Source organism: Pelodiscus sinensis, chromosome 30, assembly GCF_052426305.1.
Source record: "Pelodiscus sinensis isolate ZL-2025 chromosome 30, ASM5242630v1, whole genome shotgun sequence".
Lineage (NCBI taxonomy): Eukaryota > Metazoa > Chordata > Testudines > Trionychidae > Pelodiscus > Pelodiscus sinensis.
This window is the reverse complement of record NC_143081.1, coordinates 3,216,746-3,243,818: the sequence shown is the minus strand read 5'-3', so window position 1 is coordinate 3,243,818 and position 27,073 is coordinate 3,216,746. Positions and strand designations below refer to the sequence as shown.

At 57.2% G+C, this 27,073-nt stretch overlaps 2 protein-coding genes across 2 annotated transcripts; both read right to left on the bottom strand.

Annotated features, from left to right (window-relative positions):
- Positions 1 to 3,821: 3,821 nt before the first annotated feature.
- On the bottom strand, positions 3,822 to 9,550 carry LOC142821096 (cathepsin G-like). Its single transcript, XM_089774341.1, has 5 exons — positions 9,487 to 9,550; positions 8,991 to 9,138; positions 7,745 to 7,880; positions 7,395 to 7,658; positions 3,822 to 4,004 (listed from the first exon to the last, which is right to left on the bottom strand). The coding sequence occupies exons 1-5, from the start codon at positions 9,548 to 9,550 to the stop codon at positions 3,840 to 3,842; spliced, it is 777 nt and encodes a 258-aa protein (XP_089630467.1). The 3' UTR covers positions 3,822 to 3,839.
- Positions 9,551 to 18,592: 9,042 nt separating this feature from the next.
- LOC149521009 (granzyme B-like) lies at positions 18,593 to 26,270 on the bottom strand. The gene is made up of 5 exons (XM_089774327.1): positions 26,216 to 26,270; positions 22,854 to 23,001; positions 22,199 to 22,334; positions 20,957 to 21,214; positions 18,593 to 19,232 (listed from the first exon to the last, which is right to left on the bottom strand). Exons 1-5 carry the CDS (start codon positions 26,265 to 26,267, stop codon positions 19,089 to 19,091), a joined length of 738 nt encoding a protein of 245 aa, XP_089630453.1. The 5' UTR covers positions 26,268 to 26,270; the 3' UTR covers positions 18,593 to 19,088.
- Positions 26,271 to 27,073: the final 803 nt, after the last annotated feature.

Genomic DNA, 27,073 nt, shown 5'->3' with positions numbered 1-27,073 from the left:
GTGGGGGGGGTTAACCACCCCTCGTCCTAACCCCACTGGTCATCACTTGCTGAGGGCCACCCCCAACCCATGAGCATCCAGGCAGCAGCCTAGGGGAGTTAGGAGCTGGGTTCAAGCCCAGCTCCCATTGGGAGATCCCAACCCTTTGGCTGCTTCTTCCCTGGTACTAGACTCGTGCTCGGTTGTGGCGGTTTGGGGCTCTCCCCCGTGTCAGCTGGTTGATGATATTTCTGGCAGATCCTTGCTGGTCCTGGCCCTGCTGGGTCACGTTAAACCTGCCGCCTGCTCTGGGCTCATTGGACCCTTCCCACGGTTAGTTCCCAGGGTTAACGCCTGTTCCACACACCCCTGTGCCCCGTGCCGGCCAGGCAGCCAGAATGGACCGAAGAGACGGCCACGCTGGGCGATTGCAGATCCATCCCCAGGGCTGATCCCTCCTTCTCACCCCCCCTTTCCTGATGTATCCCCAACCTGCTGCATTTTGCCTCCTCTTTGGTAGCCAGCACTGAATAAAAATGAAGTAAAAAAAGTGACTCTGAGACTGAGCATCCAAGCCAAGGCTAAAATCCAGAGCAGCTGCCGCCACTGCCAGGGTTGGGGTGGGGAAGTGGGGCAGGATTGTATCCCTACGGGAGGAGGCCAGATCTGTGGTTAATGCTCTAGGCTGGCACCCAAGACGCCTGGTTTCATTGGGATCCAACTCCTGGTAGGTGATGGCTGGCGCTGAGCCGTCCCATCATGCCGAGCGCCTAGGCAGGGTGGGCGTGTCCATGCAAATGAGGTTCACTCCTGAAGGCCTGTTGCCTAGCGCCCCTCTAGATATTGGGGCGGCTCAGGCAGACCCTCCTCACGCTGCCGACAAGTTGGGTCTGGTCCAAACCTGACTCCTGTTGAGATGCCCCCCAGTCCTAGCACCCTGCCTGAGAACCAGTTCAAATCGGTTTGGCACGGTTTGCTCCGGAGACCAAAACTCCGTGAACCCTGAAAGCTCTCCTCCAAGGCTCTGCCGTGTGGGGCTGCAAGGACAAGGGGGGTCCCAGCTACGGACGGCCCCAGCTGGCTTTGGTGTTGTTCCGTCAGGTTTCAGGGTTTGTCCCGACGGGTTCCTGACAAGTCCTCTACTCCGTCGATCATGATAAACTCTCATCTGCGGGCGGGCATGTGCTCCCCTGTCCAGCACATTAACCATACGCAATTAATTAACACAACGGACTCCCAGGACCACAAATCAGATGAGGATTGAAATCACGCAGCAGGTTTATTGCCAAACGACAGACACTCGGGCTACGTCTACATTGGCAAGATTTTGCCCAAATACTTTTAACACAGGAGGTTTTGCGTTAAAGTATTTGCGCAAGAGAGTGTCTACACTGGCATGTTCTTTTGCACAAGAGATGTGCTTTTGTGCAAAAGCATCCGTGCCAGTGTAGATGCTCTCTTGCGCAAGAAAGCGCCGATGGCCATTTTAGCTATCAGGCTTTCTTGCGCAAGAAATTCATGTTGCCTGTCTACACTGGCCTCTTGTACAAGGACAGTTGTGCAAGAGGGCTTATTCCTGAGCGGGAGCTTCATAGTTCTTGCCAAGAAGCCCTGATTTCACACATTAGAACATCAGTGTCCTTGCACAAGAACTCCCCGCCAGTGTAGACAGGCAGCATGTTTTTGCGCAAAAGCGGGTGCTATTGCGCACTATCATGCCAGTGTAGACACAGCCTCAGAGTTGTCAGCGGACAGATTTTCCACTGCCCCACTACACCTTAGGTGAGCCGTGACAATATGCTAACACCCCTTCAGCACCACAGTGCCCTCCCATGGTCAGCCGGCAATTATCCTTTGGGGTGCACTTTTATGCACATGTGCAAACATCTAATGTGTCGGGTGGCCACCTTCTGTAAGCTGGTTACTGTCCTTCGTGCTGTCAACTTCGACGCGGTCCTGACCCTGGGTCGGTATGTACATTATTTATGGGGAGTCGGTCGGGACCAAGATGTTTCTTGTTGAGACGTTCTGCTACTCCCCTTTGGCTCCCCGCCTGTAGCCGTGCCTGGTACCTCCGGATGTTCTCCACGCTCCACCTCGCTTACCCAATTCTATCGTTTCTCTTCAGTCACACCTCTTTCCTGGCTGCCGTGTCACTGAACCAAAGTCTTGCGCTCTCGATCCCGGGCTTGTTGCTGTTTTTATGTTACAGGCCTTTTTTTAGGCCTGCTCATTTTATGTTTGTCATGTTCATGAGAGATGGCCAGCAGTCTGGGAAACAAGGGGTTAACTATGCCCAAGTCAGGTAGAGTCGGCCAGTAGGAACGTAGGTAGGAATTTCAAACTGCGACAAAGGAATTTTGGGGTTTTTTCCCTCCCTTTGTCCCTGGGCAGTTTGCTCTGCAGCTGGTGAGAGGAACAGACAGAATGTCTCCCTCCGAGAAGAGACTCTTCACTATCTGTAAGTAAGGTAAAGCCTAGATACATCCGTGAGGTTTTATTGTTTTATGGTTTGGGAAAGGGGATCTGATGTCTGTGCATTTTTTTAAAAAGGGGGTTTGCTCTCTTTTGTAATTAAGTCCTGCCCATTGTGGGGTTCCCCCTCCCCATGGGGATATTAATTTGTGACTTTTCCAGCTAGTCATTATACTTGCAAGAGGAATATTGTGGTGATACTAAAAGTTCTTTCTCTTTTCTTTTTATTATCCTGGTGTTGGTTAATTTTTGTGTCCTGGTTTGTACTTTAAGGGTGCAATTTCCCAAGTGACCTCTTCCCTGATTTTTCTTATCATTACTTTGGAGGCAGCAGTGGATTTTATCCCCAAAATCTCGGTTTTTAAGATTTTCAGGGGGAAGTTTATACCAAAGCCTGGGAAGATCAGGTTTTGGGGTACTTTTGCAGGTCCCCACTTCTGCATTTATCGGGCCAGAGTGGGGAAGAAGCCTTGACAATGTTACTGACCCTCAGCTTACTGCACTTGGTACCAGGATGGGCCACCCCAGCTAAGCACGGTTCTAGGGGCTCTGCTGTGGGGGGCATAACCCCGTTGGATCGATTCTGCCCCCCATCTGTGCGGTGGGTTTCCAGGAAAGGAAGGGGTAGAGGAGGACCTATCCAGTGGAGGAAAACATAACAGGGGTCCCTGCGCCCCATCTCGGCTCCAACCCAGGTGTTGGAGGAAGAGGCCAGCAGAGCCAGGCCAGGAGATGGCTCCGCCTCTTTCCCATGCGTCACCCACTGCGTGTACAGAGTAGGGGTGTGGATCATGGCTTGGCACTGCCCCAGAGGTGCATCGCTCCAGGCCAGGGCCCAGAGGCACCCCATCCCAGGTTGTGGAAGGCACCAGACGGCAGAGGAACCTTCCTGCAGCTCCTCAGCCCCACCCACATGGCGGGGCGGGAAATGTGATTGGCGAAACAGCAGCTGGCAAGCGCGTCTGCCAGTCCGCAGCGAAGGAAGGTACCACCAGAGGCAGGAGTCTGGTGCTGTGCAGGGGGAAAGGCTGATGCTGCACAGAGACTGGCACCCAGATGTCCGGGAAAGCAGGGCAGGGCTCTCCTCCCTAGGGGGCCCACAGCTGCTTAGAGGAGACACCGTGCTGGGGAGTGGAACCCAGGTGTCCAGGAGGCACCACTGTTCTCAAGGGGAGAGACAGCTGGAGAAGGCGGCTGGAACAGCAGCGTAGGGCGGCCCAATCCAGAGGGCACCATGATAGCGAAAGGCAAACACCCCCCAAGGAGTCAAACAGGATTTTATTGCACGGAAAGTAAGATGGGTTCTCGTCAAGTACCCGCTGCACTCGGCGCTCAGAACACCCCAAACCTGACTCTGCCCCCTCCAAGGAAGTGCTCCAGGCCTTTCAGGGTGCAGCCCCCCAGCTCCTGAGATCCCCTATTTTTTCTTCGATCCAGGAGATGTATGTGGAGACCCTGGTGAAGACCCTCGGAGGGGAGCCGTTCTTTCTGCCGAAGGACACGATGCCCTGAGCCGTCCCGTCACACACCAGCGGGCCCCCGGAGTCACCCTGAGAAATCAGAGGATGTAGGAGGTGAACAGGAGCTCAGAGCAGAGCTGCCATTGTAGAATCCTAGATACCTAGAACTGGAAGGGACGTCGAGAGGTATCGAGTCCAGTCCCCTGCCCTCATGGCAGGACCAAATACTGTCTAGACCTTCCCTGACCGGCGTCTGTCCAACCTACTCTTAAATATCTCCAGAGATGGGGATTCCACAACCTCCCTAGGCAATTTATTCCAGTGTTTAACCACCCTGACAGGTAGGAACTTTTTCCTAATGTCCAACCTCAACCTCCCTTGCTGCAGTTTAAGCCCCTTGCTTCTTGTTCTATCCTCAGAGGACAAGGAGAACAAGTTTTCTCCCTCCTCCTTGGGACACCGTTTTAGATACCTGAAAACGGCTCTCATGTCCCCTCTCAGTCTTCTCCAAACTAAACAAGCCCAATTCTTTCAGCCTTCCCTCACAGCTCATATTCTCTAGATCAGTGGTCCCAACACGGTGCGCGGGCACCATGGTGCCCTCGGGGGCATATGTTTGCGCCCGCCATGTGCTCAGGGCCGGCCCCACCTCGGGCACGTGGCACATGCGTGGTGCGGGAGCCGGCCCCAGGCGCATGGAGCCCAGGGAGCGCCAGCCTCAGGCATGCGGCGAATTGGGTGCTCTGGCCCCCAAGCGCACAGTGAATTGGCCGCCCTGCCCCCGGGCGCACGGCTATGGGGGGCGCCGGCCCCAGGCGTGCGGCAAATTGACCTCCGTGCCCCCAGGCATGCAGCTATGGAGGGGGCGCCGGCCCCGGGCGTGCGGCTATGGGGGGCACCAGCCCTGGGAGCGCAGTGAATGGGCCTCCCTGCTCCCAGGCACGCAGCTATGGTGGGGCGCCGGCCCTGGGCTCATGGCTCTGGAGGACGCTGGCCCCAGGTTTGCTGCAAATGGGCGGCCCCACCTGTGGCCACCTGGTGCATAGAGTTGCTGGCCCCAGGCAAGTGGCTCATGGGGGTGTGGCATATGCATGGCCCCGCCCCCGGGTGTGCAAGTGTCCCCACCCTCTGGCACCCAGCAGGCGAACAGCCACATCCCCTAGCGCCTGGCAGCTTCAAATGGTTGGGGACCACTACTCTAGATCTTTCATCGTTCTTGTTGCTCTTCTCTGGACCTTCTCCAATTTCTCCACAGCTTTCTTGAAATGCGGTGCCCAGAACTGGACACAATACTTCAACAGAGGCCTAACCAGCGCAGAGCAGAGCAGAAGAATGACTTCTTGGGTCTTGCTCACCACACACCTAGGCTTCATCTAGACGGCACGCTCTTTTTCAACAGAGGCATCTAGACTACAACCAGTTCTGTCAAAAAAGCAAGCCGCTTTTTTGACAGAGAATGTAGATGCTCTCTTTTGGAAAAGCACAGTGTGCATGCAATAGTGCCTTTTTTGGACAGAACTTAGTTGAAAAAAGGCATTCTTCCTCGTAAAACGAGGTTTACCGCTGTCAACAAAACTGCCGCATTCTGTCAACTTACTGTCAACAGAACACGGCGGTAGTGTAGACGCAGGTATAGTTTTGTTGACAAAATGCCACTTTTGTCAACAAAACCCTGTAGTCTAGACACACCCCTAGAGTACGTCTAGACTACAGGGTTTTGTCGACAGAAGTTTTGTCAACAGATACTGTCGACAAAGCTTCTGTTGACAAAGAGGGTATGTCTAGACTACAGGGTTTCATCCACAGAAGTTTTGTTGACAGATACTGTCGACAAAGCTTCTGTCGACAAAGAGCGTCTAGACTACAGCCAGTTCTGTTGACAAAGCAAGCCGCTTTGTCGACATAACAGTGTGGACGCAAAGGACAGTGCAGATGCAATAATGCCTTCTATCGACAGAACTCTGTCAACAAAAGGTGTTATTCCTCGTAGAATGAGGTTTACATACGTCGACATAACTCAAAGGCAGTGTGGACGCAGGTATAGTTTTGTCGACAAAAATCCACTTTTGTCGACAAAACCCTGTAGTCTAGACACACCCCCGGTGTAGCTCAGGAAGGACGCTGCATCTGTCCTCTCTGAACAACACTATCGCTGTTCCTCATCTGGCCAGCTAGCTAGATGTGTGGAGAGACAGAGAGAGAGAAATTCCAGGTTCAGTTACCCATTGCCCTAACTAGACCCCTATCTCTCTTGGCATCTGGAGAAACTCCCATAAGAACAAGGTCCATCCAGCCCAGTTTCCTGTCTGCCGACAGTGGCCAATACCAGGTGCCCCAGAGGGAGGGAACCGAACAGGTAATCATAGAATCATAGAATAGTAGGACTGGAAGGGACCTCGAGAGGTCATCGAGTCCAGCCCCCGCCCTCAAGGCAGGACCACGCTCCGTCTACACCATCCCTGACAGATGTCTATCCAACCTGTTCTTAAATATCTCCAGAGAGGGAGATTCCACCACCTCCCTTGGCAATTTATTCCAATATTTGACCACCCTGACAGGCAGGAATTTTTTCCTAATGTCCAATCTAAACCTCCCCTGCTGCACTTTAAGCCCATTACTCCTTGTCCTGTCCTCAGAAACCAAGAGGAACAAATTTTCTCCTTCCTCCTTGTGACACCCTTTTAGATATTTGAAAACCGCTATCATGTCCTCCCTTCATCTTCTTTTTTCCAAACTAAACAAGCCCAGTTCATGAAGCCTGGCTTCATAGGTCATGTTCTCTAGACCTTTAATCATTCTTGTCACTCTTCTCTGGACCCTTTCCAATTTCTCCACATCTTTCTTGAAATGTGGCACCCAGAACTGGACACAGTACTCCAGCTGAGGCCTAACTAGTGCAGAGTAGAGCGGCAGAATGGCTTCACGAGTTTTGCTTACAACACACCGGTTGATACAATGATCAAGCCATCTCTCTCCTGCCATCCATCTCCACCCTCTGACACACAGAGGCTAACGGCACCATTCCTTACCCATCCTGGCTAAGAACCATTGATGGACTTAACCTCCATGAATCTATCTAGCTCTTTTTTTGACCCTGTTAAAGTCTGAGCCTTCACACCATCCTCTGGCAAGGTTAACTGTGCGCTGCGTGAAGGAAAACTTCCTTTCGTTTATTTTAAACCTGCTGCCTTTTCATTTCATTGGGTGACCCCTCGTTCTCATATTGTGGGAACAAGTAAATCACTTTTCCTTATTCGCTTTTTCCACACCACTCCTGATTTTATAGACCTTTTCCAATATTAACGGATCTTTTTTGAGATGAGGCAACCACATCTGGATGCAGGGTTCAAGCTGTGGGTGTCCCATGGCTTTCTAGAGAGGCCATAAGATATTCTCGGTCTTATTCTCTATCCCTTTTTAAATTATTCCTAACATCTGGTCTGCTCCCAATCCCCCTCCCCATCCCTGGTGGGTGTTTACCGAGAACGAGGCCTTTTTCTCAGCAGGATTCCCCACACACATCATCATTCCAGGCCTGTAGAAGTGTCGGATCTGCACGTATTCCTGGCAGGTCCCGTCGGACATCACCTTCAGCTCCACCTCATGGAGGAGGCTGGTGTTTTTCTTTGGGCTGGTCCTGCCCCATCCGGCCACGCTGCACACGGACCCCGGCTCCACTGTGTCATCCTCTTCGGGCAGTGGGATGGTGTCCACCACATCGTTCAGCTCAGCCGACTTTGCCAGCTGCGAGAGGGGGATGTCAGGGGGTTCGGGCCCCACCTGGACGTGAGCCAGGACAGGGGAGGCACTAGGGGTGCCGGGACAGGTACCTTCAGGAGCATCAGGTCATTTGTGATGCTCTTCTTGTTGTATTTGGGATGGGGGATCTTCCGCCGCACGGCGATTCGTTGCTGGGTATCCTCTTCCTGACCAACGTCATGGGCCCCGAGGACCACGGTGATATCCCTGAAGCCAGATGGGTTTTTTTGGAGGCGGTGCTAACTCCTGCATGGTACTAAGCAGCATTACTGGCTGGGATGAGAGGCCCAGCAGGGGGCGCTGGACTGCGGGGATGGGGCAGGGGACCCAGCAGGGGGCGCTGGACTGTGGGGATGGGGCAAGGGGCGCTAGGCTGCAGGGAGTTTGGTGGGGTCCCTTGGGGGGGGCACCCCTGTAAAAATTGAGTCCTTCCCATAGTGACGAGGAGTCCTGTGGTACCTAAGGGTCTGTCTACACTACCCCCCTAGTTCGAACGAGGGTGGTTAATGTAGTCATACGAACTTGCAAATGAAGCCCGGGATTTGAATTTCCCGGGCTTCATTTGCATGTTGCCAGGTGCCGCCATTTTAAAATGTCCGCTAGTGCGGACTCCGTGCCCGCGGCCACACGTTCCACGAGGCGTACAGGTAGTTCAGAATAGGAAGCCTAGTCCGAACTACCTGGTTCGTGCCGCGTGTAGCCGTGGGCACGGAGTCCGCACTAGCGGACATTTAAAAATGGCGGCGCCCGGCAACATGCAAATGAAGCCCGGGAAATTCAAATCCCGGGCTCCATTTGCAAGTTCGTATGACTACATTAACCACCCTCGTTCGAACTAGGGGGGTAGTGTAGACAGACCCTTCCAGATTAACAGGTGTATTGGAGCGTAAGACCCACTTCATCAGATGCATGCACGGAAGCGTATGCTCTAATACATCTGTTCGTCTCCAAAGGTACGTCTGCACGACAAAGTTAACTCGAACGAACAGCCGTTTGTTCGAATTAACTGTCATAGCATCTACACAGGCAAACCACTAGTTCCAACTGAATTCGAACTAGCGGAGCGCTTAATTCAAAGGAGGGAAACCTCATTCTACGAGGACTAACGCCCAGTTCGAATTAAGGAGTTCGAATTAGTGCTCTAGCGTAGACAAACCCTAAGGTGCCACAGGACTCCTCGTCGCTTTTGCACGGTGACCCCTGCTGGGGAAAGATTCATGGAAGGGGACTCTACATAGCTGGGGGATCTGCACTGGTTGGCCCCCTGCACAGAAGGGATCCCTGCACAGCTGCGTCTGGGGCGAGGGGGACTCTTACCCATCGGTGCAGTGAGCCGCCGTCAGCACAAAATCCTTATGCACCAGGAACCCGCCGCACCACACTTGGCCTTTGGAGTCTTTTCTCTCGAGATAGGCCATGTAGGGGCGGGAATGGGGCTCGGCTTCCCGACCCCCGATGATCCCCCCTGGAGGAAAGACAAGACGAGGGGTCCGGGCAGGTGCCAATGCAATGTATCGGCTCTCTCACCCTCTCTCCTGGTAGCCCCCCACCCCAGATGTGCACAGCTGGGCAGCTCTTGCCTGGCACCCACAGGGGCAGCGGCCCATTCACGCAGCTGCGGTCCAGCTGTGCACTGTTCCAGATGTTGAGAACTGACCCCCCCTTGACCCCTCGACGTCAACCGCAGCCGCCCCCCACCCAGAACCCTCCTCCATTGTCCTCTTAGCCCATCGTTACCAGCCCATCCCTGAGACGCCCCCTCCCCCCATTCAAACCCAAGTCCCCAGGGGTGTCCGATCCCAGCCGTACTCACCAGCCCGAGTCCCGGGGGGCAGGAGGAAGGCCATGGGGAGCAGGACCAAGAACGGGAGCAGCATGTTGAGAGGCAGGGCAGGGATGGCGCATTTGCCGTAGGCCTGGGGGCTTTATAGGCTCCGCATGGGGAGAATTCAAGGGGCAGGAAACCTCAGGGTTGCTCACACGCTCCTCTGCGTGCAGGGCTCAGGCGTCTCCGTTTCCAGTCAGAGCCGACCACACGGGCTGGGGGGGAGGACAGGTTCTGCATCTGCCCAGCGGCAGGGGACCTTGCAGAGCCGGCTGGATGCCTCCCGGCACAGCTAGAGAGGAGAGGGGGTCTCTCCAGGAGGATCCAGGGAGGAACCAGATGGCAACTCCCCACTGGGCGGGGGCTCGGACCCACCTGGCCCCCATCTCCCGGGCAGTGTCTCTGCGGTGGGGGCTGCGGGTGGCAGCGACTGATCTGGGAGGCGGGTGGGAACGGGGCCCTTTGATCTTTCTCGTGGTGGCCCAGCCGAGAGCTGGCTGCGGCGGGGGCTGACGAGATGGGGGCCTGATGGCCGTGAGCGTCGCGGGCGCGTTTTGTGTGGCGGGGATGTGGTGAGCTCAGGGACACGCTGCTGCTGGCAGCTCGGAGAGCAGCCCCCGGGGGGGAAATGACACAGCAGCGCTGGGGCGAGAACCCAGGCGCCCTGCCTCCCAGCCCCGGCTGCAAACAGACTCTCGACCCCGTGGGCATGAGCAAGGGGGAAGGGACAGAAGCCAGACTAGGCGGGAAGCAGGTTATAGACTCTTCATGGAAGTTAGAGGCATTTAACTCGGTGGAGCCGGAGGAATCCTTCCCGGAGCGCTGGAGGGAGCAAGCTCAGAACCGTCAGAGTTATCTTCAAGAACATCTGGAGGACAGGGGAGATCCTGCAGGACTGGAGGGTCCTAGAACCCCAGAGCGGGCAGAGACCTCAGGTTTGTCCTCATCTCCAACCTAGACCTCCCCCACTGCAACATGCTCCTCATTCTGCCACCTGCCCCCATTCCATACCCCCAGCTGTGCCGGGCCCCAGCTGTGCATTCCATACCCCCAGCTGTGCTGGGCCCCAGCTGTGCATTCCATACCCCCAGCTGTGCTGGACCCCAGCTGTGCATTCAATACCCCCAGCTGTGAAGGGCTCCAGCTGTGCATTCCATACCCCCAGCTGTGAAGGGCTCCAGCTGTGCATTCCATACCCCCATCTGTGCCGGGCCCCAGCTGTGCATTCCATACCCACAGCTGTGCTGGGCCCCAGCTGTGCATTCCATACCCCCATCTGTGAAGGGCTCCAGCTGTGCATTCCATACCCCCATCTGTGCTGGGCCCCAGCTGTGCATTCCATACCCCCATCTGTGCCGGGCTCCAGCAGTGCATTCCATACCCCCAGCTGTGCATTCCATACCCCCATCTACACCGGGCCCCAGCTGTGCAGCCCATACCCCCAGCTGTGAAGGGCCCCAGCTGTGCCTTCCATACCCCCAGCTGTGCCGGGCCCCAGCTGTGCATTCCATACCCCCAGCTGTGCCGGGCCCCACATATTGGGCCACACAAGCTTCCAAGCCAGTGGCCCTAGCTCGGGGGATCCTGACACCTGGTGCCTGACCCGGGCATGGGGGAGGCCACACTTGCGGTGCCCAGAGCCACTGCTGAGACCGCAGCAAACTCCTGCCATCCCTCTCCGGGGTGGGCTGGGAACTGTTGCTCCCCCTGCCCCCGTTTCCCATCTGGGACCAGTTCGTCTCCCCCCCTCCACCCGCCAGCCCCGTTCCCCGCCCCTCCTGGATTGCCCCTCGACCTTGCGAAAGGGGAGATCAAAGAAACCCTCCTGCTGCCCCACTGAGTTCACTGGAGAACCCATCAAACCCAGTGGCCGTGGGGCTCTGTTGAGACCCTGCCCCACATGACCCCAGCCAGCTCCTCTTCTTAGCCATGGGGGCTGGGGTCTCTCCAGCCCATCCCCCCTTGCAACCCCAGCCCCATTAATCCGCGGTGAGTGTGATCTGGGGGGCAGACCCATGCCGAGCCCTGGAGGTGCCCGGCTCTGCCCAGGGGCACGGACAGGTTAGTGCAGCCCGGAGGTCGCTCTGCCTTTGGCCGCCAGGAGATGCAGAGGTGCGTGGAGCAATCCTGTGCAGGCAACTGGGGCAGGAAGAGCCGGTTCCCACACAGGGACAGAAATCTGGGTGGGTCCCAAAGCTGCGGACTCCTTCCCCGCCCAGCCCTGCAGCGAAAGGGGCGTGGCTGTTCTCCGGCAGCAGTAGAAGGTTGTTACCCTGTATGGTGCATCCACGATCACACACCCACGATCGGTGTCTGATGTTCATAGGTGGGAAAAAGCGTCCCTGACGCAGACAGGACCCCCCCCCCCCGGAGCTGTGGAAATAGCTTCCCCCTCTTTTTTCCACCCCACAGATACCTTCACTCTGGGGTACCCCAGTCCAGTGGGGGCTGAGGAGCACCCCAGGAGTACTGTTTTGGGGGAAGCATCCACCGAGCCATGTGCGGAGGGGGACCAATCAGATTGCAGCAGTGTTGTGATTGGCTGCTGAAAGAGCGCACGGGCCTCACCCTCCCTGAGGTGTGCAATCCGTGCACACCTCCCTCCTCATGCCCGGGCGTTCCGCGCGTGTTATTGCACTCACACCGGTGGGGAAAAAACCGACCCGGACGGAAACCAGTGAGATCTGGTACAGGCACTCGCAAACGAAAGGTCTCGTGGGACCTACGTAAAATCAATGGGCCACCGGTGGCCTGCAGGCCTTGTGCTGACCATCCGTGGTCCAGATGGGAAGTCAGGGGTGTGCACGATCCTGCCTACACCTGCCCCTTCCTTGTCCATCAGGTCCACGAGAACACCCCCAAGCAGGAAGAGACAGGAGCCCATCAGACGAGACAGAGAGATGGTTGATACTAACCCCCATGGTTCCATGGGGCAGTGTCATATGAACATGAGAACGGCCAGACGGGGTGAGACCAAAAGTCCATCCAACCCAGTATCCTGTCTGCCCACAGTGGTCGATGCCAGATGCCGCAGAGGGAGGGAACACAACAGGGAATCCTCACGTGATCCGTCCCTTGTCACCCACCTCCAGTCAAACAGAGGCTAGGGACCCCATTCCTACCCAGCCATTGATGGACCTAACATCCATGAGTCTATCTAGCTCTTTTTGAACCCTGTTAAAGTCCTGGCCTTCCCCGCATCCTCTGGCAAGGAGTTCCGCAGGTTGACGGTGCACTGTGTTCTGGTGTGGTGGCATTCCAAGGCGGGTGGATGGAGGCGACGAGGCTGAGGGAAGAGAGAGAGTCGGACTCCTCTGCACCCCGGAGCAGCCCGGGATTCCCATGATCATGCTTTGGGCCGTCTCGTTTTCAGAGTCAGCGCAGGCGCGTCTGCCTCGGGGAAGGAGGCAGGAAACCACAGGCGTCGCTCACGGGAGCATCGAAACGCAAGTTCAAACGTCTCCGTTTCCGACCATAGCTGACCACACGGGCTGGGGAGGAAGAGGGAGGACAGGACCTGCATGAGCCGCCTGGAAGATGCACCATTGAATGGAGAAGACCCTGGAGGTGGGGACGTGTCAGCAGGGTCCAAGGCTGCTCCAGGTGCCGGCTCACAGCTGGGCACATCTGGGGGTTCGGACTCACCTGGCCCCATCCCCGCTCAGCTCCCTGCCGGTGTCTGTGGGGAGCGGGGAGGGCTGGGGATGATGTCGGTGGTGGAGAGACACGTTTGCTCATTCCCACTTTTGTTCCATCCCGTTGGCAGGATGGAACAGCCTTCAGCCCCGATGCCAGCAACCACAGCAGGAGGGTTTCCGAGAACTCCCCCCGCCCCTGCCGTGGGTCTGTGGCCATGTGACGGGGATGTGGCCGTTTCTGTGACACCAGGCCAGCTGGGAGCTGTGCAGCACCAGAGGGAAATGACACAACAGGGAGAGAACGCAGGAGTCCGGGCGCCCATCGGTTCACCGTCCTTCACAAGCCACGCCGGTCTCGGACTCGACAAACTCGCCACACTCAATACACCACAGCCCTGGGATTTAGCCCTGAAGGGGCAGAAAATACAGAAGGGATAATAGTGCGTCTGCCGTGACACCTGCGGATAATAGTGCCTCTGCCCTGACACCAGCGGATAATAGTGCCTCTGCCCTGACACCAGCGGATAATAGTGCCTCTGCCCTGACACCTGTGGATAATAGTGCCTCTGCCGTGACACCAGCGGATAATAGTGCGTCTGCCGTGACACCAGCGGATAATAGTGCGTCTCCCCTGACACCAGCAGATAATAGTGCATCTGCCGTGACACCAGCGGATAATAGTGCATCTGCCGTGACACCAGCGGATAATAGTGCGTCTGCCCTGACACCAGTGGATAATAGTGCGTCTGCCCTGACACCTGTGGATAATAGTGCATCTGCCGTGACACCAGCGGATAATAGTGCCTCTGCCCTGACACCAGCGGATAATAGTGCGTCTGCCCTGACACCTGCGGATAATAGTGCATCGGCCGTGACACCTGCGGATAATAGTGTGTCTGCCCTGACACCAGTGGATAATAGTGTCTCTGCCCTGACACCAGCAGATAATAGTGTGTCTGCCCTGACACCTGTGGATAATAGTGTCTCTGCCCTGACACCAGCGGATAATAGTGTCTCTGCCCTGACACCAGTGGATAATAGTGCGTCTGCCCTGACACCAGCGGATAATAGTGCGTCTGCCCTGACACCTGCGGATAATAGTGTGTCTGCCCTGACACCTGTGGATAATAGTGTGTCTCCCCTGACACCAGCGGATAATAGTGTCTCTGCCCTGACACCAGTGGATAATAGTGCATCTGCGCTGACACCAGCGGATAAAAGTGCATCTGCCCTGACACCAGCGGATAATAGTGTCTCTGCCCTGACACCTGCGGATAATAGTGCCTCTGCCCTGACACCTGCGGATAATAGTGTCTCTGCCCTGACACCTGTGGAGAAGAGAGCCACCAGTACCCCCTGGCCAGCCGGGGATGGAAGAAAGGGTAGACGCCGGCCAGCCCGGCTGCTGCATTGACTGAGAACTAAGAAGCTCGTAAGCGGTGGCCAGGCCTGGCAGCTTTGCTCCTAAGAGGGCTGCGCCGGACAAGAGTCCGGGCTTGGACCCTGCGAAAGGCTCCAGCTTGCCATTGGTGTCACTCTCTGGGCTCCAGACCACGAGGCACCGTGTGGGTTTAGCGTTCTCCCACGGAGAGCGTTTGCCCGGCACACGGATGCCGGATCCGGACGAGATGCAGGAGCGTTCGCAGAGCGTTGGGCTCTGGAGCAAACCCTGCCGCCCCGACGCGAGTTGGTTCCCGGGCAGGGCGAAAAGGCTGGGGGGCGGGGTCAAGCCGGCACACGATGGATCTCAATGGGAACCAGGCTTGGACCGGCTGCTTAATGGCACAAGCATCATCATGAGCACGGTTTGTCTGGGCCACCCTGACACCTAGCGGTGAGCTGGGGAACAGGAGGGGACACTGTTTGCATGGACACGCCCACATGGCCTAGGCGCTCGGCATGATGGGACGGCATGGCCCCAGTGTGAGGTCACTGGGGGTGGGGGATGGGATGGGGCGGTACCTGCAGCAGTGTGAGGTCACTGGGGGTGGGGGATGGGATGGGGTGGTACCTGCAGCAGTGTGAGGTCACTGGGGGTGGAGGATGGGATGGGCTGGTACCTGCAGCAGTGTGAGGTCACTGGGGGCGGGGGATGGGATGGGGTGGTACCTGCAGCAGTGTGAGGTCACTGGGGGCGGGGGATGGGATGGGGGCGGTACCTGCAGCAGTGTGAGGTCACTGGGGGCGGGGGATGGGATGGGGGCGGTACCTGCAGCAGTATGAGGTCACTGGGGGCGGGGGATGGGATGGGGTGGTACCTGCAGCAGTGTGAGGTCACTGGGGGTGGGGGATGGGATGGGGGCGGTACCTGCAGCAGTGTGAGGTCACTGGGGGCGGGGGATGGGATGGGGGCGGTACCTGCAGCAGTGTGAGGTCACTGGGGGCGGGGGATGGGATGGGGTGGTACCTGCAGCAGTGTGAGGTCACTGGGGGTGGGGGCTGGGATGGGGTGGTACCTGCAGCAGTGTGAGGTCACTAGGGGTGGGGGATGGGATGGGGGTGGTACCTGCAGCAGTGTGAGGTCACTGGGGGTGGGGGATGGGATGGGGCGGTACCTGCAGCAGTGTGAGGTCACTAGGGGTGGGGGATGGGATGGGGGTGGTACCTGCAGCAGTGTGAGGTCACTGGGGGTGGGGGATGGGATGGGGGTGGTACCTGCAGCAGTGTGAGGTCACTAGGGGTGGGGGATGGGATGGGGGTGGTACCTGCAGCAGTGTGAGGTCACTAGGGGTGGGGGATGGGATGGGGGTGGTACCTGCAGCAGTGTGAGGTCACTGGGAGTGGGGGATGGGATGGGGGCGGTACCTGCAGCAGTGTGAGGTCACTGGGGGTGGGGGATGGGATGGGGGCGGTACCTGCAGCAGTGTGAGGTCACTGGGGTGGGGGATGGGATGGGGGCGGTACCTGCAGCAGTGTGAGGTCACTGGGGGTGGGGGATGGGATGGGGGCGGTACCTGCAGCAGTGTGAGGTCACTGGGGTGGGGGATGGGATGGGGGCGGTACCTGCAGCAGTGTGAGGTCACTGGGGGTGGGGGATGGGATGGGGGCGGTACCTGCAGCAGTGTGAGGTCACTGGGGTGGGGGATGGGATGGGGGCGGTACCTGCAGCAGTGTGAGGTCACTGGGGGTGGGGGATGGGATGGGGCGGTACCTGCAGCAGTGTGAGGTCACTGGGGGTGGGGGATGGGATGGGGGCGGTACCTGCAGCAGTGTGAGGTCACTGGGGGCGGGGGATGGGATGGGGGCGGTACCTGCAGCAGTGTGAGGTCACTGGGGGCGGGGGATGGGATGGGGGCGGTACCTGCAGCAGTGTGAGGTCACTGGGGGCGGGGGATGGGATGGGGTGGTACCTGCAGCAGTGTGAGGTCACTGGGGGTGGGGGATGGGATGGGGGCGGTACCTGCAGCAGTGTGAGGTCACTGGGGGCGGGGGATGGGATGGGGGCGGTACCTGCAGCAGTGTGAGGTCACTGGGGGCGGGGGATGGGATGGGGTGGTACCTGCAGCAGTGTGAGGTCACTGGGGGTGGGGGCTGGGATGGGGTGGTACCTGCAGCAGTGTGAGGTCACTAGGGGTGGGGGATGGGATGGGGGTGGTACCTGCAGCAGTGTGAGGTCACTGGGGGTGGGGGATGGGATGGGGCGGTACCTGCAGCAGTGTGAGGTCACTGGGGGTGGGGGATGGGATGGGGGTGGTACCTGCAGCAGTGTGAGGTCACTGGGGGTGGGGGATGGGATGGGGGTGGTACCTGCAGCAGTGTGAGGTCACTGGGGGTGGGGGATGGGATGGGGGCGGTACCTGCAGCAGTGTGAGGTCACTGGGGGCGGGGGATGGGATGGGGCATTACCTGCAGCAGTGTGAGGTCACTAGGGGTGGGGGATGGGATGGGGGTGGTACCTGCAGCAGTGTGAGGTCACTAGGGGTGGGGGATGGGATGGGGGTGGTACCTGCAGCAGTGTGAGGTCACTGGGAGTGGGGGATGGGATGGGGTGGTACCTGCAGCAGTGTGAGGTCACTAGGGGTGGGGGATGGGATGGGGGTGGTACCTGCAGCAGTGTGAGGTCACTGGGGGTGGGGGATGGGATGGGGGTGGTACCTGCAGCAGTGTGAGGTCACTAGGGGTGGGGGATGGGATGGGGGTGGTACCTGCAGCAGTGTGAGGTCACTAGGGGTGGGGGATGGGATGGGGGTGGTACCTGCAGCAGTGTGAGGTCACTGGGGGTGGGGGATGGGATGGGGTGGTACCTGCAGCAGTGTGAGGTCACTGGGGGTGGGGGATGGGATGGGGTGGTACCTGCAGCAGTGTGAGGTCACTGGGGTGGGGGATGGGATGGGGTGGTACCTGCAGCAGTGTGAGGTCACTGGGGGTGGGGGATGGGATGGGGTGGTACCTGCAGCAGTGTGAGGTCACTGGGGGTGGGGGATGGGATGGGGCTGTACCTGCAGCAGTGTGAGGTCACTGGGGGTGGGGGATGGGATGGGGTGCTACCTTGGGGGAGACCAGATTCATATGAAGACCCTCATCATCTCTCTGGCCAGGCTGGTGACCCATGTCCCCACCCCACAGACGGGTACCCACAGTCCCACCCCACTCACTTTCCCTGAGGGATCCCTTGGCCTGAATCCCTTCCCTCCCCTCTCCCCCAGTCTGGACCCCTCGGTGGGGCCGGAGGGGAAACCAAAGGAGCTGCCCTGGCTGGGGGAGGAATTGGTGCCAAATCGCACCATGTGTGGGCGTATCCCCAACATCCCCTGGGAACAGTCCGTGGCCAGCGCTTTCCCGGGTGATGCTACTTTTGGAGTTTGCTCGCCATCGTCTCTGGGCTCAGGCTGCCTCCCCCGGGCCAGGGCTGCTTCGTGTGGATGTCTTGTGTTGTGGGGAGACAGGTCATTTGGGGAGTCTGCGCCCCCTTCTTAGCTCCAGCTGGGGCTTAGGGGCCCACCCGTGTGAGTCTCCTCTGCAGCCCAGTGGGCTCTTCCTGCCCCGTGACCCATCCCCTAGCCCCTGCTTCCCAGCCCAGCCTCTGATCCCTCCAGCAGCCCCTCTATGGCCATTCTGGGGTCCCCTGGGCCCTCTGGCCAAACCTGCCCTTTGTCCCGCGCTGGCTGGAACCAGCTGGAGAGGACACTGAAATCCCCTCCCTGCGACCCATTTGCCTCCCCGTGGTCACCCGTCACCAGGGCTCCAGTTCTGTGCTGTTCCCTGTGACAGTCATTTTCCCCCTCCCCTCATGACACCAGGAACCCCCCCCAGCATGCAACCCCATCAAACCTCTCCCCCACTTTGTCACACCTGGGTCCCACCTTACATCATTCACCCCCAGCCTGGCCTCTACGGTCTGTTCCTTCCTGGCCTGGGCTGGTCCAGCGGCTGCTCTGGAGGGCAAAGCTCTGGGTGGATGCATCAGTAGCTGAATCTTTAGTAACTTGGCTTTATTACGGGCTGGCTGTGGGGTAGGGGAGCTGAGCGAAATGCAGCCGGGCAGCAGAGGATCACGACCGATGTTTGAGCAGATCAGCATAGACGTCAGAGTTCCCCGCCTGCCGGCCTGGCCGCCTCCGGGACCGGGTGTGTTTGGAAGGGGCGATGGATGCTCCAGAGGGCGAGTGCGTGGGGAAGGCCCAGACAGGACAGGGCCGGGGCTGGTTCCAGCAGGAACGTTACGGAGAGGAGCTCCCATAGGCCGGCACTCAACCGACTCACACTGGGGAGAGCAACAACCCGCCGGGTCCGCCCCAGGGTTTGGCTCCTAATTGACACGACCCAGCTGTTCCCTAGCCAAGAGCTGGCCATGAGCCGGGAGCTACCTGAGCAGATTAATGGCTGGGGGGAGGCAGATCCTCCAGCTGGGATGTGTGGGGTTTGGGGTGGGGGCTGAGCCCTTCAGCAAAGCAGGCCCTGGGCCTCTCCAAGGACAGAAGCTCGGGTCCACGCGGTGATCCCTGGCGTGGCTCAGGGCTTCCATCTCTTCATGGTCTCCTGGATCCAATGGGTGTAAGTGGAGACTCTCGTGTACACGCCCGGGGGGGTGTTAGTCCCCCAGGAGACGATGCCCTGGGCCTTACTCCCGCACACCAGGGGGCCGCCGGAGTCGCCCTGCAGAACAAAACAGGCCACAGATGCAGAACAGGCCAAGGAATCATTTCCCGCTGACGCGTTTCTCCAGATGTGGCCACCCCAGAGCCGAATAAAGGGGAATAATGACTCCTCTGGATCTGCTGGCCATGCTCCTCCTAATGCAGCCCAATATGCCATTAGCCCTCTTGGCTACAAGGCGCCCTGTTAGCTCATCTCCAGCTTCTCACCCACTGTGACCCCCAGGGCCTTTTCTGCCAAATTGCTACTTAGCCCGTCGGTCCCCAGCCTGTAGCAATGTTTGGGATTCTTCCATCCCAAGGGCAGGACTCTACACTTGTCCTTGTTGAACCTCGTCAGATTTTTTTTGGCCCAATTCTCCAATTGGTCTAGATCACTCTGGATCCTGTCCCTGCCGTCCAGCGTCTCTAGCTCTCTCCCTAGCTTTGTGTCACCTGCAAACTTGCTGAGGACGCAACCCATCCCCTCAAGCAGGTCGTTCATAAAGACGTTGAACAAAACCAGTCCTAGAACCGATCCTTGGGGCACTTGGCTAGAAACCGACCACCAACCTGACATCGAGCCATTGATCAATACCCATTGGGCCTGACAGTCTAGCCACCGTTTCATCTACCTTACAGTCCAGTTATCCAATCCATACTCCCTTAACTTGCTGGCAAGAAAATTGTGGGAGACCGTATCAAAAGCCTTGCTAAAGTCAAGATCTATCGCATCCCAAGAACAATATAAAAATGGCCAGACTGAGTCAGACCCAAGGTCCATGCAGCCCAGTACCCTGTCTGCCGACAGTGGCCAAAACCAGGTGCCACAGAGGGAGTGAACCAAACAAGTAATGATCAAGAGATCTCTCTCCTGCCATCCGTCTCCATCCTCAGACAAACAGAGGCTGGGGACACCATTTCTACCCATCCTGGCTAATAGCCACTAATGGACGTAACCTCCCTGAATCTATCTAGCTCTGTTTTGAACCCCGTTAAAAGTCCTGGTCTTCACAATATCCTCTGGCAAGGAGTTCCACAGGTTAACTGTGTGCTGCATGAAGAAAAACTTCCTTTTGCTGGCTTTAATTTCATTTTATTGGGTGGCCCCTAGTTCTTATATTACGGGAACAAGTAAATAACTTCTCCTTATTCACTATCTCCACACCACTCGTGATTTCATAGACCTTGATCCTATTTCCCCTGAGTCTCCTCTTTTCCCCCGCATCTGCAGAGCCAGTGACCTCATCATAGACGCTAATCAGCTTGGTCAGGCAGGACTTGCTCTTTGTGAGTCCCCGCTGACCACTCCTGATCACTTTCCTCTCTTCCAAGGGCTTCAGAATGGTTTCCCTGAGGCTCTCCTTTCTGGATTTATCCAGAGACGGAGTCACCCCCAGTGTCTCTACGGCAGTGTTTCTAAATCGTTTTAACACCAAGAAACACCAAACAATATTTTTTTTGAATTAGGAACAGCTAGGATTTTTTGCTGAGCAAAAACAAAACCAAAAAAAAGAGGGGGGGGGAGTTGTTGAGAAAAAACAACGTTGTTCTCCATGGCACACCTCCAGCTGCCTCACGGTGCACCAGTGTGCCACAGTACACAGTTTAAGAAACACTCATCTACAGTCTCCGCTTTCCCCCCCGCCCCAGAGATGAGTTTTCTCAGCACACCAACCCAATGTCGGACACACTCATGACCCACGGGGATTTCCCCAAGGAGCTTGAAGGTGGGGGCAGCCTTACCTGGGCAGAGTCTTTGCGCTTGGCCGGGTCCCCGGCACACAGCATTGTGGTGTGGTTGTAGCCGCCATACATGCACTTCCCGTCATCCAGCACCTCCACAAAGACCTCCCGCAGCGCGCTGGCCAAAGATCTCTTATCCCCTGGGACGGTGAAGCCCCAGCCGGCCACACTGCACACCGACCCAGGGGCCACCCTCTCGCCAGCACAAGGCAAGGCGAGGGCTTTCACGCGTCCACTCGCCTTCGGGGGGTGAGCCAGCTGGGAGACAGCAGTGAGGGAGATAAATATCAGGGTGCACTCACGGGTAGAGAGACATACACCGTCCCCAGCAAAACCGCCCCCAGCAAAACCCCAAACTCTGGGGCCACTGGGGGTAGGGGATGGGATGGGGCGGTACCTGCAGCAGTGTGAGGTCACTGGGGGTGGGGGATGGGTTGGGGTGGTACCTGCAGCAGTGTGAGGTCACTGGGGGTGGGGGATGGGATGTGGGCGGTACCTGCAGCAGTGTGAGGTCACTGGGGGTGGGGGAGGGGATGGGGTGGTACCTGCAGCAGTGTGAGGTCACTGGGGGTGGGGGATGGGATGGGGCGGTACCTGCAGCAGTGTGAGGTCACTGGGGGTGGGGGATGGGATGGGGTGGTACCTGCAGCAGTGTGAGGTCACTGGGGGTGGGGGATGGGATGGGGGTGGTACCTGCAGCAGTGTGAGGTCACTGGGGGTGGGGGATGGGATGGGGGTGGTACCTGAAGCAGTGTGAAGTCACTGGGGGTGGGGGATGGGATGGGGGCGGTACCTGCAGCAGTGTGAGGTCACTGGGGGTGGGGGATGGGATGGGGGTGGTACCTGCAGCAGTGTGAGGTCACTGGGGGCGGGGAATGGGATGGGGGCGGTACCTGCAGCAGTGTGAGGTCACTGGGGGTGGGGGATAGGATGGGGGCGGTACCTGCAGCAGTGTGAGGTCACTGGGGGTGGGGGATGGGATGGGGTGGTACCTGCAGCAGTGTGAGGTCACTGGGGGTGGGGGATGGGATGGGGGTGGTACCTGCAGCAGTGTGAGGTCACTGGGGGTGGGGGATGGGATGGGGGTGGTACCTGCAGCAGTGTGAGGTCACTGGGGATGGGGGATGGGATGGGGGCGGTACCTGCAGCAGTGTGAGGTCACTGGGGGTGGGGGATGGGATGGGGGCGGTACCTGCAGCAGTGTGAGGTCACTGGGGGTGGGGGATGGGATGGGGGCGGTACCTGCAGCAGCATGATGTCATTATTAAAAGTGTTCTTGTTGTACTGTGGGTGGGGGATCTGCCGGCGCACGGGGATCACTTGCTGGCTCGGTTCCCGTTTGTCGATGTTGTGGGCTCCCAGGGTGACACTGATCCTGCTGTAAGAGCCGAGAGCAGCACGTGGGGCGTTAGGGGAGGGGGTCGGATTCATGTTTTTCTGGTTCCTAAATTCTGATCTTGTGGGGACGGGGCAGCCTGGGGCTCTCGGGCCGGGTGTCAGATTCCTTCCTTCCCCTTTAGACTTTGGTGTCAGCTCCACCCAGCCAACTCACCTCCAACCTGGCAGGGGCCCATGCCCAGCCCACCAGCCCATCGCCCTGCACAGCTGCTATGGGGCTGGGACCCCTCCTTGCCTTGCTCTGGGAAGGGGCCGGACCCCAGCTGGGATCCTTGGCCATAGCTCCCTTGATTTCCCCAATGCAGGGGCTGGGCTGTGAGTTGCAGAGGCCCCTAGAGACTCGCAGATGCTCCCTGAGCAGGTTCAACCCCTGGGCTCTGCTCCCCCAGCCTGGCCACCCCCTACCCCTCCCCTGCCCTCCATGACGGTGCCAGAGCTCCCAGCTCCCCGTCCCCCACTGACCCCACCCAGCCCCACGTCCCAGCCCAGAGGCACTTACTCTCCCTGGCAGTGAGCGGCCGTCAGCACAAAGTTCTCCGCCACCAGGAACCCGCCACAACGCTTGTAGTTGTGTCCTTCTTGTATACGCAGAAAGGCCATGTAGGGCCTGGAGTGGGGCTTGGCTTCATGCCCCCCGACGATCTCACCTGGGGGGAAGCCAGTGTCATAGAAAAGACCCTGTTGTCTCCCCAGGCTAAGTTGGGACCAAGCTCCCCACCCTGAAGGCGAGTCTCACAGCCTCACGTCTCTTCAGTAATACTCTCCCTTGGGGGCTCCGTGGGCCTGGATCCCGGCCCCCTGCTCAGTTCTGCCCCACACTGGGCCCTCCGTGGGGCCAGAGGGGCTCTGACAAGCGGTGAAACCGACACACCCAGCTCCCATCTGCTTAGCCCTGCTGTCTTCCCTGCCCCATCCCATGGCGGATTTTGGTTCCTTAAGTGTCACCGCATTGGCCAGGATCTCGGGCACATGATCGGCACAGCTGGCCGGTGAATTCCAACCAAACACCGATCCCCTACATGGGAGGAGGAATCAGGCCGGTTATTTTCCTCCAGACAAAAGGAAACAGATTTTCGTCCATCCTCCAGACTGCTCCTTGGGCCCAGCCATGAGTTGAATTCCTCAGGAAATCACACAGAGGATACATTGGCCCCTCGTCATATGTTCAAAACCGGTGCTGCCCCATCAGCTGGGAGCCCAGACTCACCCCCAGTGTCCTACACCCCTCGGCTTTAGGAAGGAGAGAATGGGAGAATGTTTTTTTTTCTAGCGAATACATGAAATCTTTCACCCAAAGGGTGTTCCCGTGAGCAGAATAAATCTGAGAGGCGTTGGCTCAGCAGGGCACTAACCATGGTGAACACACGAGTAGCACAAGGACGGAAATTACAAGAGTGGCCAGCAGTGCAAAATTGGAGCAGAGACGTCCTAAGCTTTGCTTTCACGGAAAGAGCTGTTGACTGTTGCCGAGAAAAGCTGTCCGGGACTTGAGAGGCTGTCCTGGAATTTTCTGAATAATCTTCTGAAATTTATAGACCCTCCTCCTGCTACCTCTCGTCTTCCCTCCCCACGTCCCTCCCTTCCCAGTATCTATCCCTCTTGTCTGAGTTTTGTTTCTAGCCTTTCTCTGACTTTAATAGCACTTCTGTAACTAGCTGGCCGACTCTAAGGGAATCGGGTTTGCAAACTGTGCAATGCAATACAGAATGGTATTCTAACCCCTCCTGGTGTCTATAACCCAGTGTTTCTGACCTAGCTAAGATACGGTTGGAAACATTTAATATCTTAAGAGATGTCTGTGCATTATGAGACGTTTAGGTGCATTTTGCATCTTGTTTTCCCTCTTCCCGTACGTTCTAAAAATTAATAAAACGTTACTAAAGAAAAACAATTCACATTGAGGGTTTTCCAAGAAGGATTCTAACCACGCGTATTACAGAACCCCCCATGTTTCCACCCATGCTAAGATGATATATTTCACATCTTAAGCAATTATGAGACATCCCAGTGCATATTGCTGCTTCTTTTCGCCCTCTCACCCTAACCAAATGTTACTAGACAAAAGTTCACGCTGGGGCTGTGTCTGCACTGGCAGGATTTTCCGAAAATGCTTTTAACGGAAAAGTTTTCTGTTAAAAGCATTTTCGGAACAGACGTCTAGATTGGCAGGATGCTTTTCCACAAATGCACTTTTTTGCGGAAAAGTGTCCATGGCCAATCTAGACGTGGTTTTCCACAAAAAAGCTCCCATCACCATTTTCGCAATCGGGGCTTTTTTGCGGAAAACTACTGTGCTGTCTACACTGGTCCTTTTGCGCAAAAGTCTTTTGGAAAAAGACTTTTGCCCAAATGGGAGCAGCATAGTTTTTCCGGAAAAGCACTGATGATTTTACATGAGATCGTCAGTGCTTTTCCGGAAATTCAAGCGGCCAGTGTAGACAGCAGGCAAGTTTTTCCGCAAAATCATCTGATTTTGTGGAAAAACTTGCCAGTCTAGACACAGCCTGGGGGTTTTCAATGAAAATTTGAAAATTCTCATAAAAGAAATTTCATAGAATCACAGACTACCTGAACTGGAAGGGACCACGAGGGGTCATCGAGTCCAGTCCCCTGCCCTCATGGCAGGACCAAACACCATCTAGACCATCCCGGACAGGTGTCTGTCCATCTTGCTCTTCAATATCTCCATGGATGGAGATTCCGCAACCTCCCTAGGCAATTTATTCCAGTGTCTCACCACCCTGACAGGTAGGAAGTGTTCCCCAAATGCCCAACCTAAAACTCCCTTGCTGCAATTTAAGCCCATTGCTTCTTCTGCTATCATCAGAGGTTAAAGAGAAGAACCCCCTTTTAGACACTTTTCAGACCAAACTCTGGACAGGTGTCCACCCAGGTGGGGAAAATCCGAGCTAGGGAATCTGTTTAAAGACATGAGGGTGGAGGGGACAGGAGGGGCAGACGAGGTATGGACATGGAAGGATGATGTTGGCACAAGAGGAAGTGGGGTAAACGAGGCAGGGAGGGGTCATGGTGGAAATGAGGTGTCTGTCTGTAGGGCCTGTCAGACTACGTGGTTTGGTTTGATCCTGGGCAATCCCCCATCGGGAGGTTCCCCGGTGGGTCGACTCAATGCTAGCTCCTTGTGGTTAGCCGGCCGGGAAGATGTTGCAGAGGCTATCAGACTGATTTCAATCAATATCAGGGAAGCGCCGACCCAGCCGCACTCCAGATGGGTCTGAAAATCAGGGGAGTTAAAGCCAATTGACTCTGTGTGTCGCTCTCAGATGAACTCTCCCGGAGAGGGCTCCTGGACATTAGTTTGGTGCCATATCCATGAGGCTGTGCCGAGAGCCTGTGTCTGGTATTTGTACTGGGCGCCTCCCACCCAGAGCAGGGCGCATGTTGTGCCGGACGCGACAGAGACTCTGACCGAGACCAGGGCCCTGTTGGGTTGGGAGCTGTCCAGACTGTGTCCCAAAAAGTTTTAATTTCCTGACAGCCCAGGGAAAGGGACAAGAAACTAGAATGCCAGGAGTCCTGGCTCCCAACTCCCTGTCCTGTGCTAATCACTGGACCCCACAAGCAAGCTGGGGAGAGATTCCCAGTCCCTATTTAAAATCCCCTTCCCATGTCCCTGTCCTGTTCTCACTTTCTTTCTGTGTCTCTCAGGGGCTTTATATCGGCACCAGCTCCAGCTTCCTCATCCCACCTCCAAACCCTCCTCTAGCTGAGTCCTGGGAACCAGCCATTCTCCTGACAGATGCGTCTGACTCTGGGGAGGAGCTGGGATTTGCAAGCAGCCCAGAGAGCTCTCTGCTCTCTTCCCCACAATCCCTGATCCCCCTCCCCCACCCCACTCACCAGCCCCAGTCCTGGGGGGCAGGAGAAAGGCAACAGGCAGCAGGATCAACATCAGGATCAGCATCGTCTCCGTCTGGGGAAAGTGACGGGGTTTGAGCCTCAGCCCCGGAGGCTTTATAGAGCCAGCGGCAAGCTCCAGAGCACGTACGCTCTCCCTTTGTGGGGCCCTGAGAAACCTCAGGATCACACTACTGATATGTGTGGGGCCAAGGGAGCGAGCTGATAGCTGGAAATCTCTCTCCTCCGGGAAAGTCCCTCTGGGACAGGGATATCCCCGCAACCATCTGGGAGCAGGGCACCCTAGTCTGGTGCCCAGCACACCAGGCACCAGGCCCCGCTGGAGCTCACCCATCTCCTCTGCTCCAGCAGCTCCTCTGGTGGAGAACGCGGGCGATGCTGAGTCACTCGCTGGCTTGGCTCAGCTCCCCGCTTCCTGCCCAGAGCGTGTCTCGCAGCTCTGACCAGAGGATGGGGAACTGGCTGTGGGTTCCTGGAGCCCGGCCACAGATCCCACGGCAGAATCACTCCCAGGGGGTGGGGAGCACATAGTCCTTGTGGTGGTGGATCTTGGGGGGGAGAGGGGGAGGACAGATGTCATGGTGATGGGGACAGAGAAGACCCTCTTGAGAGACTGTGAGAGGTGCGCTCCTCTGTTTAACTGAGGAGCGAACGTCCCCTCCCACCAGGGCTGACTGCTGGGAAATCTGTGGGCTCCAGGACATGGCTTAAAATTGTCCTGCCCATTTCTCGGTCAGACCCCTGGAAAGTCATAGTGTTTTCCGTAAGGCTCCAGCCTCAGGAGTCATCAGTGAATCTCGGATTTTTTATAGAAATTGGACAGTTTGAGCCAAGGAGGCT